We start from the raw sequence: 16,128 nt of genomic DNA on the forward strand, positions 1-16,128 counted from the left end.
TTGCTGTGCTAACAACCTCCCCTGTTTCCCAGTGCAGCTGCTGTGTGTCAGGTCAGAGGAGGCTGTGTTTCAGTGCAGGTGAATGGTTCTTAGCTAGAATGATCTGTGCTCTATACTCCCTGGAATTTCTTTCACAAAAAATGAATGCAATAGTAGGTATTATACCACCAGGCATTACCATTATATTGTTGATTATTTAGGAGTTGGACTCTATGATCCTTATGGGTCCCTTTCAACTTGAGATATTCAATGATCTTTGCGTTTCTCATGGGAATACAAATGATATTTCTGTTCATGTTTCTGCCCAATGCTGTGTTGATTCTTCATCTTTTGTGTTTCTGGCAGCAAGTATACACTGCCTGCCCTGCCTTGCTCTTGCAAAGGGTTGTTCACACCAAAAACACAGTTGAGTTGGACTTCTTTTCCCCAGCATATCGAGTACTGCTTCACCAGTTTCCATTCCTGGCACGGAAGGGCAAGGCTGTCTCTCTTTTCCCCCTCCTTTCCCCCTGCCTGGGCCCTCATTGCTGTCAAAGTCTTGCAGCTCTCCCCAGATTTGGCAGCGGCTCCTTGGAGGACCAACCCTCACAGAGCGTTGCTGTTCCTGCCTCTTTTCACTGGGGTTTCTCCTTGTCCTTGAGCAGACCTTTTGCAAGCACTAATGCATGCTAATGAGGCATTAAATGCCAGGGCAGAATTAAAGAATAAAGAAGTGACGTCTTCCAGAGCTTTATGGCAGCCAGAGCTCTGTCATAGAATCATAGAGAACAGTTTGGGATGGAAGGGACCTTAAAGATCATATCTTTGGGTCTCTGCTCTTAAATCAGCACAGTGTGAGTCACAACTGGAGGTGTCATCTGATGGCGCTTGCACGTACCTAAACCCCACTGTGCTGCTGCAGCCACACCCTTCTGTGCTCAGAAACTTCCTATTTCAGAAAGCAGAAATCTCTGAAAGAAAAACAAGATGTAAACACGGCTCATCACTTTCTCAGTCTTCGAAGAGAGGAGATGGTCTTAGAATGAATGCTTTATCTTTATAGCCAGCATCGCACCACGTTTGGTGTATGCATTTGATCCTTCTATTATATTAGGGAATATTAGAAATTACTATGAGAATTATTAATAGAAATAAACATTGGGAAATGAATACTCTGTTTGGGGTTTAGAGGAGTATGAAGCCTCAAACCAGCAGGTGAACAAGATCCAGAATCTCTGCATTTCTTGTTAACATGCACTGACAACCTGTGAATTCTGCTTAGTTTGGTTTAAAAAACTGAATCTAAACAACTGACGAAAAGGGAAGTGCAGCACAGGATATCAGTTCATTCTTTCTCTCTTCTTTTTGTTTTATTTTTAATTATATTCTGACTTCTTTCAGCTTCTTTGGGAAGGGAGAAATCTGTTCCAAACCCATGGACCTCTGGTGAACTTGCACCAGATTGTGTGTTCACATCCAGACACAGAACTGGGCAAAGCTCCCACAGCACTGGCTTCTGCAGAGAGAGAATCTCTGCTTCAGAGCCCACTCCTCTTAATAAGGTCCAGATGAAAGGACATTCAGCCCATTTGGGCTTCATCTGGGTGGGAATTAGCCTGCTTTTTCTTTGGAGGGTGGACCTGAACCATATAATTTGGCCCTAAAGTTAGGTGTTTGGGGTTGTGCTGCTTTGTTTTGGAGCCAAGTTTTAAGAACAAATTTGGAGGCTTTTGGGTGGTAGAAAGTGGTAGGAACCTGCTCGGACACCAGAACAGGGAGATGGTCATTCTTCCTGAAGCCACCATGCATCGGTGAAATGGTCGCAGCACTATAGCTTTTCCCAACCCCTTTATCTGCATTCCACCTAATACATGGTCACCGTATGTCCCCTCATCCTTCTAAATCTTCCAGAGCCTTCATGGTGACAAAAGCTGAAGGCTAAATGTAGAGTTGTGTAAGCAGACCTGAGCTAAGAGATGGGCCAAGAATTATATAAGTCGGCAGGAAGCTCCTGGTTGTGGACCCATGGATGTTGGTGGTATCTGAGCAGGGTTGTGAGAGCCACATGGAGACGGTTCTTTGCCAGGCATGTTTCTTTGTTGAGCTTTTTGTGGTGAAGGAAAACAAATAATGGGAGCTGCAGCGAGGGGTCTTCATGCACTGCAACCCATCTATTCAGGGATTGCCGATGAAATTCCTTAACTTGCTGCAAGGCCAGAGTTGGCTGGAGAGAGGAGCGCCATGGTTGGTGCATCCCGTGGGAGACCCAGACACCTACATCAGAAGGGATTGAGGTTGATGATAAAAGGTAGCAGGACAGAGCCCTTTTTGAGTTAGAGGATTAGAGGGAAACGGAAGAAGTGGAAAAACTAGAGGGTTCCCCCCCATTATTCCTAGGTTAAGCAATAATATGAATTTGTAGCAGCTTTTGCAGTGCCTTCCATGTCAGGTACTTGAAGGGTAATGAAGCCGAGGATGAGCACGTGCCCAGTTTAGTGGGATGGTATTTGGACCCAGGGCTCAAAAGGAACAAGCACTCCCATCCCCATTGCTCCCATTTGGGATGAAGTATCGCATCTCTGGGAGGCTCTGGCAGCAGCCCTTGCCCCATGTCGCTCCCTGTATCAGTAGCAGAGTCAGCAGCAGGACCTAACATCTCCAGTTCCCAGCTCAGGGTCATTATCCAAAAGGCCACGTGTGGCAGGCTCGGCAGAGGCGCTCAGTCGAGAGATTTGTGGAGTGCTGAGCTGACTTTAAAAAAAAAAAAAAAAAAAGAGGAAGGTTTTATTTTAAGAAATGCAGCTTTAGATCTCCTTCAGGAAATGACTCTTAGCTGCCCAATTTGGCTTTTTGGTGGATCATAAGCTGTATCTCGTGATTACGTTTCAGCTCCCCTTCTGTGACAGAGACAAGGAAAATAAGGAAAGGCTGGCCAGGGCTGCCGCAGGAAGTCCGCCTGCCCCCGGATTGCTTTTAGCTGCCTTCATGAGACAGCAGTTTCCAAAGCTCTGTTTTCCCTGCCAGGTTCTCATTTAACCCAGAAGTTTCCAAGGGTGTGAGAAGCTGTGGGGCTGAGGGGTTTTTTGTTTTGTAACTCCAGTGCTACATAGTGGGCGACGCTGGCAGTAATGGGGAGCTGGTGAAGGGGCTCAAGGCTGAATTAGCAGCTCAAACATATATTTATTCCTTCACTTTTGGTTTCATTAGTCTTCCTCTCTGATGCTATTTTTGATGACTGATGGGCTCAACCAGTGCTAGGATTGAAATAAAGGTTTATTTAAAGCCTTGTTGATTCTGGGCCAAACCCATATGCTTTGAGGTAAAAATATCCATTGAAATCAGTGCAGTGGGAAGATACACAGATCTATGGTGTCTGGTGTAAATAACATACAGAAAAGCACTATTTATTTTTACTAGGTTCTTAATGTTTGTTCTGTTGTTTCGTTATGGATAAATGAATGTGCGTAGCTCTGTCTGATGTGAATGGAGGCGAACACTGGATGCGTTTGAGTTGGCAGAGAAACCTTGGACCCTTAACATTTATCTGTCTCTAATTATATAATAGCCTCCTTTTTCACAAGGAGGTTGTTATGCTCTGTGGATTCCAGGAGTTCAGGATGCTTCTGTCAGCTTCGCGCCCTTTCTTTCCCTGCCAGATCAGTGGGACTCAGGGAATGGATCCTAAGCCTGTCCCCACTATTTAAAATCTCCTGAGCTCTCTCTGGCTTCCTACTGGTGCCGACCATCTGGCAGCAGGACGGCGCCATGAACCTGAGCTGTGCCGCAGGCTGTCTTGCCTTGCCTTGCCTTGCCTTGCCTGGCCTGGCCTCTCGCCGTGCAGCGCCGGCTGCTTTGAGTCATGGAAAGAGATTAGTGGGGAAGTCAATAATTTATTTGCCTTAGCAGGCACGATGTCATACCATAGCCCTTTTCCAAGCAGAAAGGTCTATGTTTTCCAAGTGTTCAAAGCCTCTTCCTCCCACTCAAAATGTGCTGTTTCTGGAGTCTCTCCTGTAGACATGGGATGCTTTTGCTGGGAGATCGCATAGTCTGGTAGAAAACCAATGCTCAAGCAGTGCCCCATGTTGTTAGAGTTTGACTGCTTCTTCTTTCGTAAGCACATGTGTTTGGTGCCTTCACACCTAAGGAGAACAAACAATGTGTGACTTCTGCACCGGTGCTCTCTGGGCGATGGGCACAGTGGCCAGGGCTCCTTAACAGGATGGCACTGGGGAACCTGGAAATGGCTTGCCATAACGTATTTATCTTAATTGGTTTTCCTGTGGGTTTTTTTATGGGCTTTTTTTTCAAACTAATTGTTCAAGTAACTGAAAATGACAAAAGCACAGCATTTTGAAGGTCCTGACTCAAAGCCTGGATATGAACACGGAGGCACAAAAATAAGTGACTTGATTTAGTGGGAACAAAATGCAGTATGATCTTTCCCATCCTGAGTGCTCAGAAACCAAGAAAGTGGCTTAAAAATCATGAGGATTTTTTTTTTCTTGTTTCATAGGCACATAAATTTCATTTGCTAGAGGGGAAGAAGGAGTGTTGGAGGGCCTTGTTTTCCAGCCCTTTCTCCCCCTCCATAAAAGGTGGGATAATTTTTTATTTCTCTCAAAAGAAAGCTGGTATTTTTGCATAATTTTGTACTCCCCAGTAGTAGGGGGCTTTATGAAAACCACTTTCTACCTATCAAAAGGCCAAGCAACAGAGCTTTTAGTGCACTGAGCTTCAGACCTCTTGGTGCAGCCGCGGTTGGTGCTATTGCTACAAGACAAACTGGGTCATTGCGGAGGGCAGGTGGGCTGTCCTGCCAAGCACACAGCCACTGGGGGGTCCCACGTGTCAGTCAGGAAGCCTGGGATGAAATCAGGGTTAGAGGCTGGAAGTTTCTGCCAGAATCCACTATCCCAATTCCTTCTTGCCAGCAAACACCTGGCTCGGGGACCGGAGCTGTGGCACAGTGCACTGGTGTCGGGCTGCCAAGCCGGGTTTGTGCAGCACTGGGGCGAGTGCAGAGGGCTCTTGGTCTGCGGCTGTCATCCTGTCGGGCAGCTGCGGAGGAGAGACAGAGGCAGCTGGGGTGAAATGAGGACAACTGGATGTCCTGCCAAAAGCTGCCTGAGTGACAGTGAGATGTGTAACCCAGCCGGGGCACGGCATTGGGATGGGGATGTGCTTCAGAGCAGGGAGAGGCAGAGCGACCAGCTGGGCTGCGGGTCTCGGTCCACCTCAGTGACCTCCTTGAGAAGAAAGTGCCTCCAAGCAGCAGTGCAATCTGTGGCTCTCAACCTACTGAAGCCCACACTAGTCCAAACCTAGTCTGGGGACTGCTCTTTGATCCCAGAAGCATTGCTTTCCTCTGCTACACCCTCCCAGCGTGTTTCTGCAGCCTCCTTGACGTGTTTTATGTTACACCCCGCAACAATCAACAGCTGGACGGAAAGTATGTTATCAAATTCAGAGGGAGCATTTCATTACCCAGTTAGATCTGGATCTTTTAAATGTCTAAGATCGTCTCATTTCAAGAATGGGAACAGAAGAAAACATCTCATGTTATGTTTGGAGAACATAATTAACGTCCTTTGGCTTCACAAACCAGCTTTAATAGAGAACATGCAAACTCAAAGGGTGCAGGGGGTTAAAATCCAGGATAATGTCCTGCACCATGAGACTTCTGCTGGTGCAGAGTTGTCTTGGAACACACCCTCCTCGAGGATACAACTGGGAAGTGAAACTAGGTTCATCGTTGGTATAGTGGCGGAAGGCTTCCTGCAGGCACGATCTTACATGCCACAGAGAGTGCTTAACCACATCAGCACTGGATTTGACTGTAGGATAGCAGAGACTGGAAATGTGCAGCAAATTCTGCTGTGAAATAGGAGTACCAGGTAGCACTCTGCATGCTGCAAGCCTCCAGTCTGGGTCACCATCACCGAATGGGTCACCATCACCGAAAGACTTGCTGTGACCAGCATGCCACATTACCTTGGGACTACTCTCAAGCTGTTCCTGAGCAAGAGGACAGAGTGCTCTGGGTGGATGTTAAGTGGGCTGACTTGTGACAGCTGCATAAGAAATAAATGTATCCCACTCACCACCTTTCTTCAGGCTATGTGGGAGGTAGATGGAATGCAACAGAAGTGGACTTACGGTGCTTGCAGGAGTGGCCACTCTTTCAGGCTGATGCAGGCAGCAATATCTTTGCTTCTAAAGGTCAACATGGAAATTCCCACTCTTGGCACATTCCTATGACGAGCTTCAGCCAGTGACTACTTGTGTGTTGAGCCAGTGCGGCTGAGGCAGAAAACATATTTCAACATGTTTTTAAATTTCAAGCTAACACCCTGCACGATCACTCTAATATAGAAGAGTTTGTTCTTCATCCATTTCGAAAGAAATTGTTTGCTTTAAGATGCTGTTTCTTAAATTTTCCAATCACAGAGTTTTAATAGGATGCGTTATTTGGAAATGGCTGTTTCCCTTCCCTGGGACAGTCATTCCAGGCTCCATTTCCAGCATACCAGGGACTGGAAAGGACACACAGGCTTTCTAGCCTCCTATACTGGCTTGGCATTCATGGCTTTAAAAACTGATCTATATCATGAGCAGTAACACATCCAGAGATGGATTTCCAATGGATTTGCATCTTGTGCTGGGCTCTGTGGTGCCCAAGGAGTACTGAGCTAAGGCTGACAATGCAGGGGCTCCATCCCTCTGCCCAAGGGTCAGTACCATGCGGTTGTGTGAATGCAATTGTCTTGCTTCTCTTGGCCTTCACAGCTCAAATTCAAGTGTGAGCAGATTTACTAAATGCCATGTACACAGAGCCCCAGGGCCAGCTGCTTTGGATTCCTTGAAAAGAGTGCCCAGTGTGATTTATAGCTAATTTGGACACATGCATTGTGATGGAGGCACCAAAGTTGCTGTGTGCGAGAACCCCATCACCTAAATTAATGGTGAATAAAAGGCAGTCACCTCATTCATTTCACTTGTGAAGTGGAGGGTGCAGGGTGTCCCTGCTCTGCAGCTGCGCCCCGAGCTGCAGCGGTGATGGACAGAGTTGTGTCCACGGGCTCAATACCAGAGCTTTGTAGGGAAGCCAAATCTGTACAAAGTGTCCGGGGAAAGGGTAAGGATGTTGTCATGAAGGCAAACAGAGTGAGGGATTTTTAATCTCCGTCAGATGTAGGCAGGGAAGGAGGTCACCTCTAGAGATCTTGGAAACATAATCTCCTCTGTCTAGTAATGTTTGAGTTTGCAGGCTGGATCCAAAGCAAACGGTGGGAGTGCAAAAAAGGGCTGTAGGAGGGCAACTTGCACTGTGCTGGGATGTATGAGATTCCTAGTAAAACAGAAGGTGCTCCCGTGACTTTTGGCAAGAGATACAGCCTGACAATCCACAGCCTCTCTGGCAGCCATGGGAGAGGCAGGGAGTTCGGTGGTTTTATGCTGATGAAAGGAGCATGTATATAATTTGTCTTCTCTGAGGCGCTTGAGGCTGTTTCCAGTGGGAAAGCTGAACTGTAATTAGGTTGCTGATGAGCCTTGTATACAAACCCTTCAGTTCTATAAACTGTGCCTTCAAAGGCATCCCTTCTCCTAGGGACCGACCAAGGAGGAATTCAAGCAGAATTTCCAGCTTGCTGATGGATGCCGTTCTGAAACCAGATGCTTGGCAGCCAGCCACTGCACTTAGCGTCACTGAAAGCCTTGGAGCCTGTTTACTTTCTCAGCCCGTTGCTAAACCTCATAGCTGTAAGGGGATGCTCCAGCAGAAGAGTGCCCTAACTGGATTGGTTTCTTCATCCACCTCTGCTGTGAGCTGCCCTGATCTACTCCCTGGGGGAGATTCAGCTCCCAGCAACCTTCATGGTACTGACTGGGACACAGAGGTCTCACTTGGACACAAAAGATGGTGCTTGTTAATTTTTTTTTTTTTTTTTTTTTTTTTTAAGGTTTTGGGGAGTACTTCTGAAGAAAAACTGTTAGGAAGGGAGGGTAGGAAAGACCTAATGAAGTAGTTAACCTGCTAGAGGCTTTCTGCTGCTAAACTCTGGGTTCAAAACCAGTAAGGAATCACTGTTCCATTCCCATCTCCATATCTCTCAATGTAGATAGAAAAAAAAGAGATTAATTCATACAAAACACCAGCCAGCCCAGTAAACATGGAAGCCCTTGAAGGAACGCCCTCTATAGCTCAGGGTCCACAGTGGACATAGAAGCGTGGAGGAAGAGAAAATTGCTTGTTGAGTGGTATGACCTGGAGAAGACTAGGCTGGAAGTGTGGCTTGGGTCCCTCATTCACTGGCACAGTGTCTCGGCAAGCAAAATCCAATGCTGTAGCAAGACAGAAAACTGGCTGCAGCCTGGTTGTGCTGCCTCCTGTCCAGTTCATGCACTGAGCAGTGAGATTTGCCACATCCTCTGGTGCCCCAAAGCATTTGTCTGCCCAGTGCCATGCCTCTGAGGTGGATGTACCTAGTCTGAGAAGCAGTATTTTGAAAGTTGATGTCAGAGACCCTTCATCAGCCTGAATATATTTGCTACCCCAGTAGCAGTGGAAGTTGTGGGACTAAACTGCAGATAACCCTCTTGGCTTAGCCAGAACCTTCAGGTGGGCGCACAGGTGAAGGTGAGTGATGCTTAGGAAGAGCTGGGGACTCAGTGACAGGAAAATAAGAGTTACTAGTGTGACACCTGGCTGGAGCATGTGATCTCCACCAGCTAATTTTATTTGGGTTCTGCAATAGTAGGTGGTTGCTCCTTGCATGGACTTTGGATGGAAATAGGCTTGTCCATTTGTAGGCTGTGTCTGCTTGAAGGGAGCTGTTCTGTTCCCAAGGAGAGTTTGTGTCCCTATCCTGGCCACTCTGTCCTGTCTAGGAAGGGAGAGGGGCCCATTTGTGTTGAGCAGCTATAGAGGGAAGCTGGTGGAGCTGGGACTAGATATTTTTTGCTGCAAAATGTAGATAATTATTTGAAATCTAGGTGCTGTCTGTTACTCTGCCAAATAAAGCCTCTCAGGTCGTTTTCCCTGCTGGGCTGCTAGTTCCTCCTATGCAGGGACATCTGCTCACACCTTCCTCCTGCGCTCTATTTCAGGCCACGGAGAATGTCACTGCGGGGAGTGCAAGTGTCATGCTGGTTACATCGGGGACAACTGCAACTGCTCCACTGAGACAGACAGCTGTGTTTCCAGCGATGGGCAGATGTGCAGCGGCAGAGGCACCTGTGTCTGTGGGAAGTGTCAATGCACCGAGCCAGGAGCTTTTGGAGAGACGTGCGAGAAGTGTCCCACCTGTCCAGGCGTCTGTAGCACTAAAAGGTACTCATGGAGGAATTCAGGAGGGACTTGCTGCTGATGGGAAGGGTGGCAATCTGATTCTTGGGAGACTTTTCAGCTAAAGAATTACTCCTGCTTCATTTAACTGAGGTGATTAGTCCCAGGTAAGCCTCTTGCCATTTGGAACCCATGCTCAGCAACCTAAGAATATCCCAGATAGAGAAACAACAAGCGCTGCTGCCCAACTCCTCATGGAGCTTCATGTCTCTGTTAATTTCCACTGCTGTCCTGCTCTGCAGGAAGGGATGGCAACCTGAGTTTTGTTGCACCCTGAGCTGCATATGTCTGTGCCCAGAGAACTGCAAGCTGTAGAGGAGGAGGTGATGGGGCTGCCTGCCTGTCTCACAGTGATGGAGGTGCACCGGGCATTAGACCAGACTGGTGCAGGACAGCAATGGTATCTGCCTTGATCTCAGGCAGGATGGATTTTGCAGCTGTTGATATGCGGCTCCCAACATCCAAACGTCAAAGAGTCCCCAGATCTATCAGGTGTTTTCACACCTTCATTGAATCCACTCTCAGAATAAATCCATCCTTGAGATGGAGATGCTTGGCCCTGAAGTTTCACTCTCCTTGTGATACAGATGTGCAGCCTCCAGACCAAGAACCGGGGAGTTTGCTTTCTGAGAGGTGAATCTCTTCGTTCATGCCGTTTCTGATGACTGCTTAATCTTCCCCTCCATGTGTCTTTCTGCAGGGACTGCATTGAATGCAAGCTTTTTAACTCAGGAAGACTGGCTGATAACCAAACCTGCCAAAAGCACTGCAAGGATGAGATCATCACCACTGTGGATGTTCTCGGTAAGTACGCAGCAGCAAGGCTGCAGATGGTGGGAGCAAATGACTGAGGTGTTGAACTCCTCTTAACCACACCAAGACATATCTGTAAAGAAAACCTCAAAGAAAATCTGACATTCAGATATGTATGTATGTATGTAGTATGTACGTATGTGCATGTATGTAATATGTATGTATGTGCATATGGGGTATGTATGACCCTCCCTCCAGGCTATAATGTATGTTGAAGTAAAAAAAACCCTTTAATTTTGAATAACATCTTAAAATCAAAATGTATTAGGGCTACTGCTGCCAGTGCAAGAAGCAAAGAGAGTGGGATGAATCAGATGAGACAGAAGTTTACACGAGCTGTGAGAGAATGCAAAAGAACAAAGTAGCACCCAAAAAAAGCATTTTCTAATCTTCTGAGAATTCATTTTGGAAGAAGTAAGCTTGTAAAAGGAAGCAAAGCTGTTTTGGAGATGATGAGTTCTGCTTTGGTGGAACTGACTGCTAAAAGTCCCACCGGCAAGCTCTTCTCTTTCCCTTTATGCCTACTTCTAGAGGTCACCCCACATGTGCATCCCCCAGCAGATGGCTTTCTCCCCCTTCTTTTCAAGCACCGTTCTCGGAGTCCCTGGTTGCTATTTGGGAGGGTAGAGTAGACCCAAGCTGTGATGGCATTAATCACAGTCCTGACCTTGGCTGTGGAGGGAGGAACGGGGAGGCTGTTTTTTCTAGACCAAATACGGATAAGTCACATTTTCCATCTGACATTTTCTCCTTCTTTTCCCATAGTTTATAGAGACGGGATTGCTCTACCTTGCTGATTCTCTCTCTCTCCCTTCCTCCTGAGCAGCCTGCAGATGATGTTTTTCCTATTGACTCCTCTCACACACAGTGTGTAGCTTTAAAATTACAACTGGGGGCTTTCCTGCCTCTCCCTTTGGGAGACTTGCTCTTGTTCTCTCCATCCTCCCTGCAGTTTACTGGGGAGTGCACCTACACTGGCACACTGCAAGAGGTTACAAGGCACTTCCAAACCACACAACACTCTTTGCTTAAAACTGGCTGGTCTGTGTTTCTTTTGAGCAAGCAAATACTGGGGATTAAAGCTCAGCTTTCCTGCTTGGGTGTTGCACAATACCAAAGGCAGCTTTTGTGCTGACTGTGCCCTGGGAGGTGAGGCTGGGCTGTGGTTTGCCACCCCCTGTTTGGCTTTGAGAGAAAAACATGGCCAAATTTCTGTTTTAATCCATTTTGGGGTGTTACCCTTATTCTTCTGTTGTACTACTGCAGTCACATTGGGGGTGGTGCTAAGATCTAGGTAAGTCAGGGCACTTTGTGGCTTGGAGATCTGGGCTATTAGAGAAAGGGGTAAAGCAAAATATTCCTGGAGAAAGACTCTGGGCACTATGGACTGCTTTACCAGCAGTCTCAGTAAAAATCTGGCTGTTCAAGTGCTTTTGTATTATGTGGCAGCTGTTAAAAGTCCCTGCTGAGAGGCCGAACACTGGTATTTGTTACAGAAGACATAGGTCTGCATTTCTCCGGCCCTGTCTTTAATACGAGTGTGTAGGTAGACCAGATTCTCCTGCCCAAAGGTAGGAACAGCTGAGGTTTGTCCGCACCTGTCAGGACTCACCAGAGGGGCAGTTGCATCTGATCTTAGAACTGTTGAAATGGAGAGTATTTATCCTTCAACTGAAAGCAGGTCAAAGGCATGGTCGAGTCGCCTTCCCTGGAGGTGTTTAAGGGACGGGTGGATGAGGTGATGAGGGGCACGGTTTAGGGAGTGTTAGGAATAGTTGGACTCGATGATCCAGTGGGTCCTTTCCAACCTGGTGATTCTATGATTCTTTGAAAAGAAAGACAGGAGAGAGATAAGGGCTGGAACACCAGTGGTCATTAACGTGATCATTTTTCAGTGTGACAGACAGGTATGGATATGAGCGAGGAGGAGTGCTGTGGGAAGAAATTTCTTGGGTGCTCAAGCCAAAGTCACACCTTTGCCAGCCAACAACACTGGGTGTGCAAATCCCTTCCTCACCATTGAAACTCTCTGTCCATGCAGGCCTACAGACGTGCTCCTGCAGAGCTACCTGGCACGGACAGAGGTGTTACCCCATCTCCCTTCAGGCACTGTCCCTGCAGCAGGGACACCCCATGAGCTGTGGCTGTGCCAGGCGGTGGCTCCGCTGGAATCACCCCTGGAGCTAAAGCTGCAAATCTCAGGTGATAGCTTTGCTGAAACTTTTTAATTGCTTTCATGAAGCAGTCTTCCTCAGGAAGCATTTTATAGTCACCAGAGCAGTGACAGGCTCTGCCAGGTGCCACGGTACGTTAAACAGGCAAACAAACAGCACCTGTGTGGCAGGGGAATCAAATGGTTGCATTTCTTGCAAATCCCTCACCTCCTTATTGTCCCCTCCAACCAACTCCTCCCTTCCCCCTCACTCCCTCCTCCCCTCCCCGTTTTCATCTTCTGTCTCGCCCTTTGAAAACAAACTTCTCAAAGGTTCCCAGCGCTGGAGCCAGTCAGCACAGCTGGAGCATGAGCCAACCGTGAGCTGCTGCTGCTGCTGGCCCCATCGTGTCCTCGCAGGCTGCATCTCTGCCCCTCGCTTTCTCTTTAGCTTCCACTCTTCAAGAAATGTAGCAAATTAATAAGAAAACAGCATTTATTGCCTAAGCAGACTTGTGCTAAGGATGTATGTGTGTGTACGTGTGACATTGCCTCTGTTTGCCATGCAATGTTTGCTGAGTGCCAACTTTTCTTAAGCAGGAAGTCTAGAGGCTGCTTAGTTACAATTTGCATGAATCATGATCAAACTGTGCTGCTTTCCAGGCTCGCTCCCCATTCCTCCACTCCCAGTCACCTGTGGGAAGCCCTTCTTAGCATGCAGAAAACTGCTAACTCCTAATATAAACCTGCCAACTAAGCCAACCAAGTGCCATAGTGCAGCTTTGGACATACCCCGTTAGAAAAGAGGACTGGGTCAAGAATCATGGGGACTCACACCATCTCAACTTGTTAGGGGAGGATTAGGTTAAAAAGAAGAGGGTGTTGAAAGCGTTTGTCTAAGAAATTAGGATACAAGAGTTCTGCAGTCTTTAGGATTTTTTTTTACATAAAAACAAAACAAAACAAAAAAACTCTATTCCTCTGCATCTTGTTTCAGAAACGGATGACCCCAACGCAATCCTCTGTGCCTACCCAGTGAACAACTGTGTCATGAAGTTCACCTACTCAGAGCTTGCCAGTGGGAAATCCAACCTCACCGTCCTCAAAGAGCCAGGTTGGTCCTCCCTTGGGTTTCCCTTTAATAAGCATAAGTTGCCTCACAAGAGGTGACAGGCTGCTGGGGGCAGAAAGGCTGGTTCCGATGGCTGCATGAAGGCATATGCAAGCAGGTGAACTGGCATGATTTTAAAAAAAGTAGGGCATTTCACAGTGCTGAAACCCAGTTCCAAATGCTCCCAATTCAGTAAAATAGGGGCTCTGGGCATGAAACGTACACCTGAACCACCAGCATCCGCCAGCAGTGCTAGCAAGGGGCTGAAGGGGCTTCTGCCAGCTTGAAGTGCTGAACTTAAACCCAGTCTATTTATGTAGCAAAAAGTATGCCGTGTGCTGATTTGGAGATATAGCACTGGGAGCAAAAAGAATCAGAAGGGCACACTTGGTGCTGCTGCTCTGAAGTTGGGATGTTAGGAAAGCCTGACATCACCTACAGAATTTTCTGCATTTCGACAGAGCTAGCTCTGGTCCAGGCAGTGTAAAGGCTGTGTGTCCCTGCTTGCCTTCCCCAGGCTGCCACAGGCAGCTGTGCTTCCCAGCATTATTTAAATCACATGTAATGCAGTTTCTGAAAGAAAACCGCACGTTACAGGATAAGCTGGCAAGCACTCAGCAGTAGCTTCTCACAGTCTGCTCTGGTCCTCTGAGGCACAGGCCAGTATGGGAAAGACCGAGATATCGCAGGTTTTATTTTGTTTGTGCTGCGGCTTGCGCTTAATTGAAAGACCAGTTGATTAGCTGGCAGTTAACGTACTTATTTAGTGCCTAGTGATCACCTGCCTCCATGTGGGCCAGAAGCTGAGCTGGCTTTTGCCAGAGGCACCTTAACCCTGTGTGTCCCACATGGGTTACCCAGCATTAAAACGAGATGTCATTGGTGATGGTGGTACTGCAGCACTGCTCCTCTCCTGCAGAACTATGTGATATCCCAGCCCCGGTGATGTCTGTGAGAATTGTGCCTTTTACCTGCCTCTATCCAGAAATATATTTAATAAAAAAAAAAAATCCCTTTGGTTTCAGAGAGGGCTGCTGCTGCTTTTTTTTAATTTAGTCACTGTGCTGAGGTCACTTGCTCAGTGGCTGCAGTCCGGGTCGTTGCGTTCTAGTATCGTGATCCAGGATATACTCACATCAGAGCTAATTACCTTCTCATCCTCATTACCAGCATGCAGCTCAGCCCCCAGCGCTGTGACCATCGTACTGGCGGTGATCGGCAGCGTGGTACTCATCGGCATCATCCTGCTGGGGCTGTGGAAGCTGCTTGTCACCATTCACGACAGACGGGAGTTCGACCGATTCCAGAGTGAACGCTCCCGGGCCAGATATGAAATGGTAAGCCAGGGGCAGGGTTACTGCTGGCATACGAGGAGGCTATCAAGATGCGCCAGTAGCAAACAGCTCTGCAGGGATGGAAAAGGGTGGCAGGCACGAGGGCTACAGATGCCTGTGCTCTATGTTCCCTCGCAGCAGGGCTTCAGAACCCGGCACATCGCACCGTCTTTCACCTTGGGAAGTTACAAATACTCTGCAATATTACACCCAGCCTTTGGTTTCATCATATATTTCCCAGCAGTGCTGGAGGGCTGAAGAGGGTAGGAGAGCAGGGACAGAGCTCAGACTGGCGGCAGTCATGTTGGTCAGTTTTACAAGGGAGCCCTTCTGGGAGGCTTTAGTACTCAGCATTTGAGGTCATCACCTGTGCCTGCAGCCAGGACAGAAGGTGGATGAACTACAGGCAAACAACACTGCTTTTGGATCTGAATGCACATTTCAGTCAAAGCCAAATGCAGTGGTATCTCCAAATTGATTGGCACAGGAAGCAGGGATTATACACATTTTCACCATGACACGGACTTTGCTCCTCACCTTTGTTCTTTTTGTCCATTCATTTCTTCAAAGGCATCCAATCCTCTTTACCGAAAGCCTATTTCCACGCATAACGTAGAGTTCACATTCAACAAGCTCAACAAGTCTTACAACGGTACAGTTGACTGATGGGATCTCAGCACCTGGGACTGCTGTGGACAATTGCTTGACTGTATGTGCTGCTTCCCCACTTGAAGATGGGATCCTCTCCAAGGACGAGAATCCCTTACGACAGGACTGGTCGATGACCAAAGCCTGTTATTTGCACAGTAAGGAGAAAAGTCTGGTTCATTCTGGAGGCACGGACACGAAGCAGGCTCCCCGCCTGTGCTGATGGACTCAGCCATGTGAGACTCCGTACCCAGCTTTCTGGATATAATAAACCTGCCAACTAAGCCAACCAAGTGCCATATTGCAGCTTTAGACATATCCCATTAGAAAGGGGGACTAGGTCAAAATCAGGGGAACCCACGCCATCGCAAGTTGTTAGAGGGAATTAGCTTAAAAAGAAGAGGGTGTTGGAAGCATTTGTGTAAGAAATTAGGATACAAGAATTCTGCAGTCTTTAGGATTTTTTTTTATATAAAAAAACCAAAATAAAACTGTTGTGCATATATGATGCTGTGAGTAGAGTTCATCATCTCTGTGCTGAGCCCCCCCAGCACTGACAGGACTGAACAGGGGTTTGTTCCTGCAAACGCAAGGATGCTGCCTGATTGATATATTAATAGAGCCTTATCAGTCAACGCTTGGCTATAAAAATAGGGGCTGGAGCCACAGTAACTGCCACAAAAGCTATCTTGATTTAATACCTTGGTGTTGACCCAGGGCGGGGAGTGCCACAAAGAGCTCC

At 47.5% G+C, this 16,128-nt stretch overlaps 1 protein-coding gene across 1 annotated transcript in view; it reads left to right on the top strand.

Moving 5' to 3' along the window:
• Nucleotides 1-15,894, top strand: part of ITGB5 (integrin subunit beta 5) — a 62,892-nt gene extending 46,998 nt beyond the window's left edge. Inside the window, exons 11-15 of the mRNA XM_009571527.2 lie at nt 9,091-9,313; nt 10,029-10,132; nt 13,291-13,407; nt 14,575-14,741; nt 15,309-15,894. Coding sequence (XP_009569822.2) covers nt 9,091-9,313; nt 10,029-10,132; nt 13,291-13,407; nt 14,575-14,741; nt 15,309-15,404 — 707 coding nt within the window. The 3' untranslated portion in view covers nt 15,405-15,894. The remainder of the gene's footprint in view (nt 1-9,090; nt 9,314-10,028; nt 10,133-13,290; nt 13,408-14,574; nt 14,742-15,308) is intronic.
• The last annotated feature ends 234 nt before the right edge of the window (nt 15,895-16,128 follow it).

The sequence above is a fragment of the Cuculus canorus genome, chromosome 6 (assembly GCF_017976375.1).
Source record: "Cuculus canorus isolate bCucCan1 chromosome 6, bCucCan1.pri, whole genome shotgun sequence".
Taxonomy (NCBI): domain Eukaryota; kingdom Metazoa; phylum Chordata; class Aves; order Cuculiformes; family Cuculidae; genus Cuculus; species Cuculus canorus.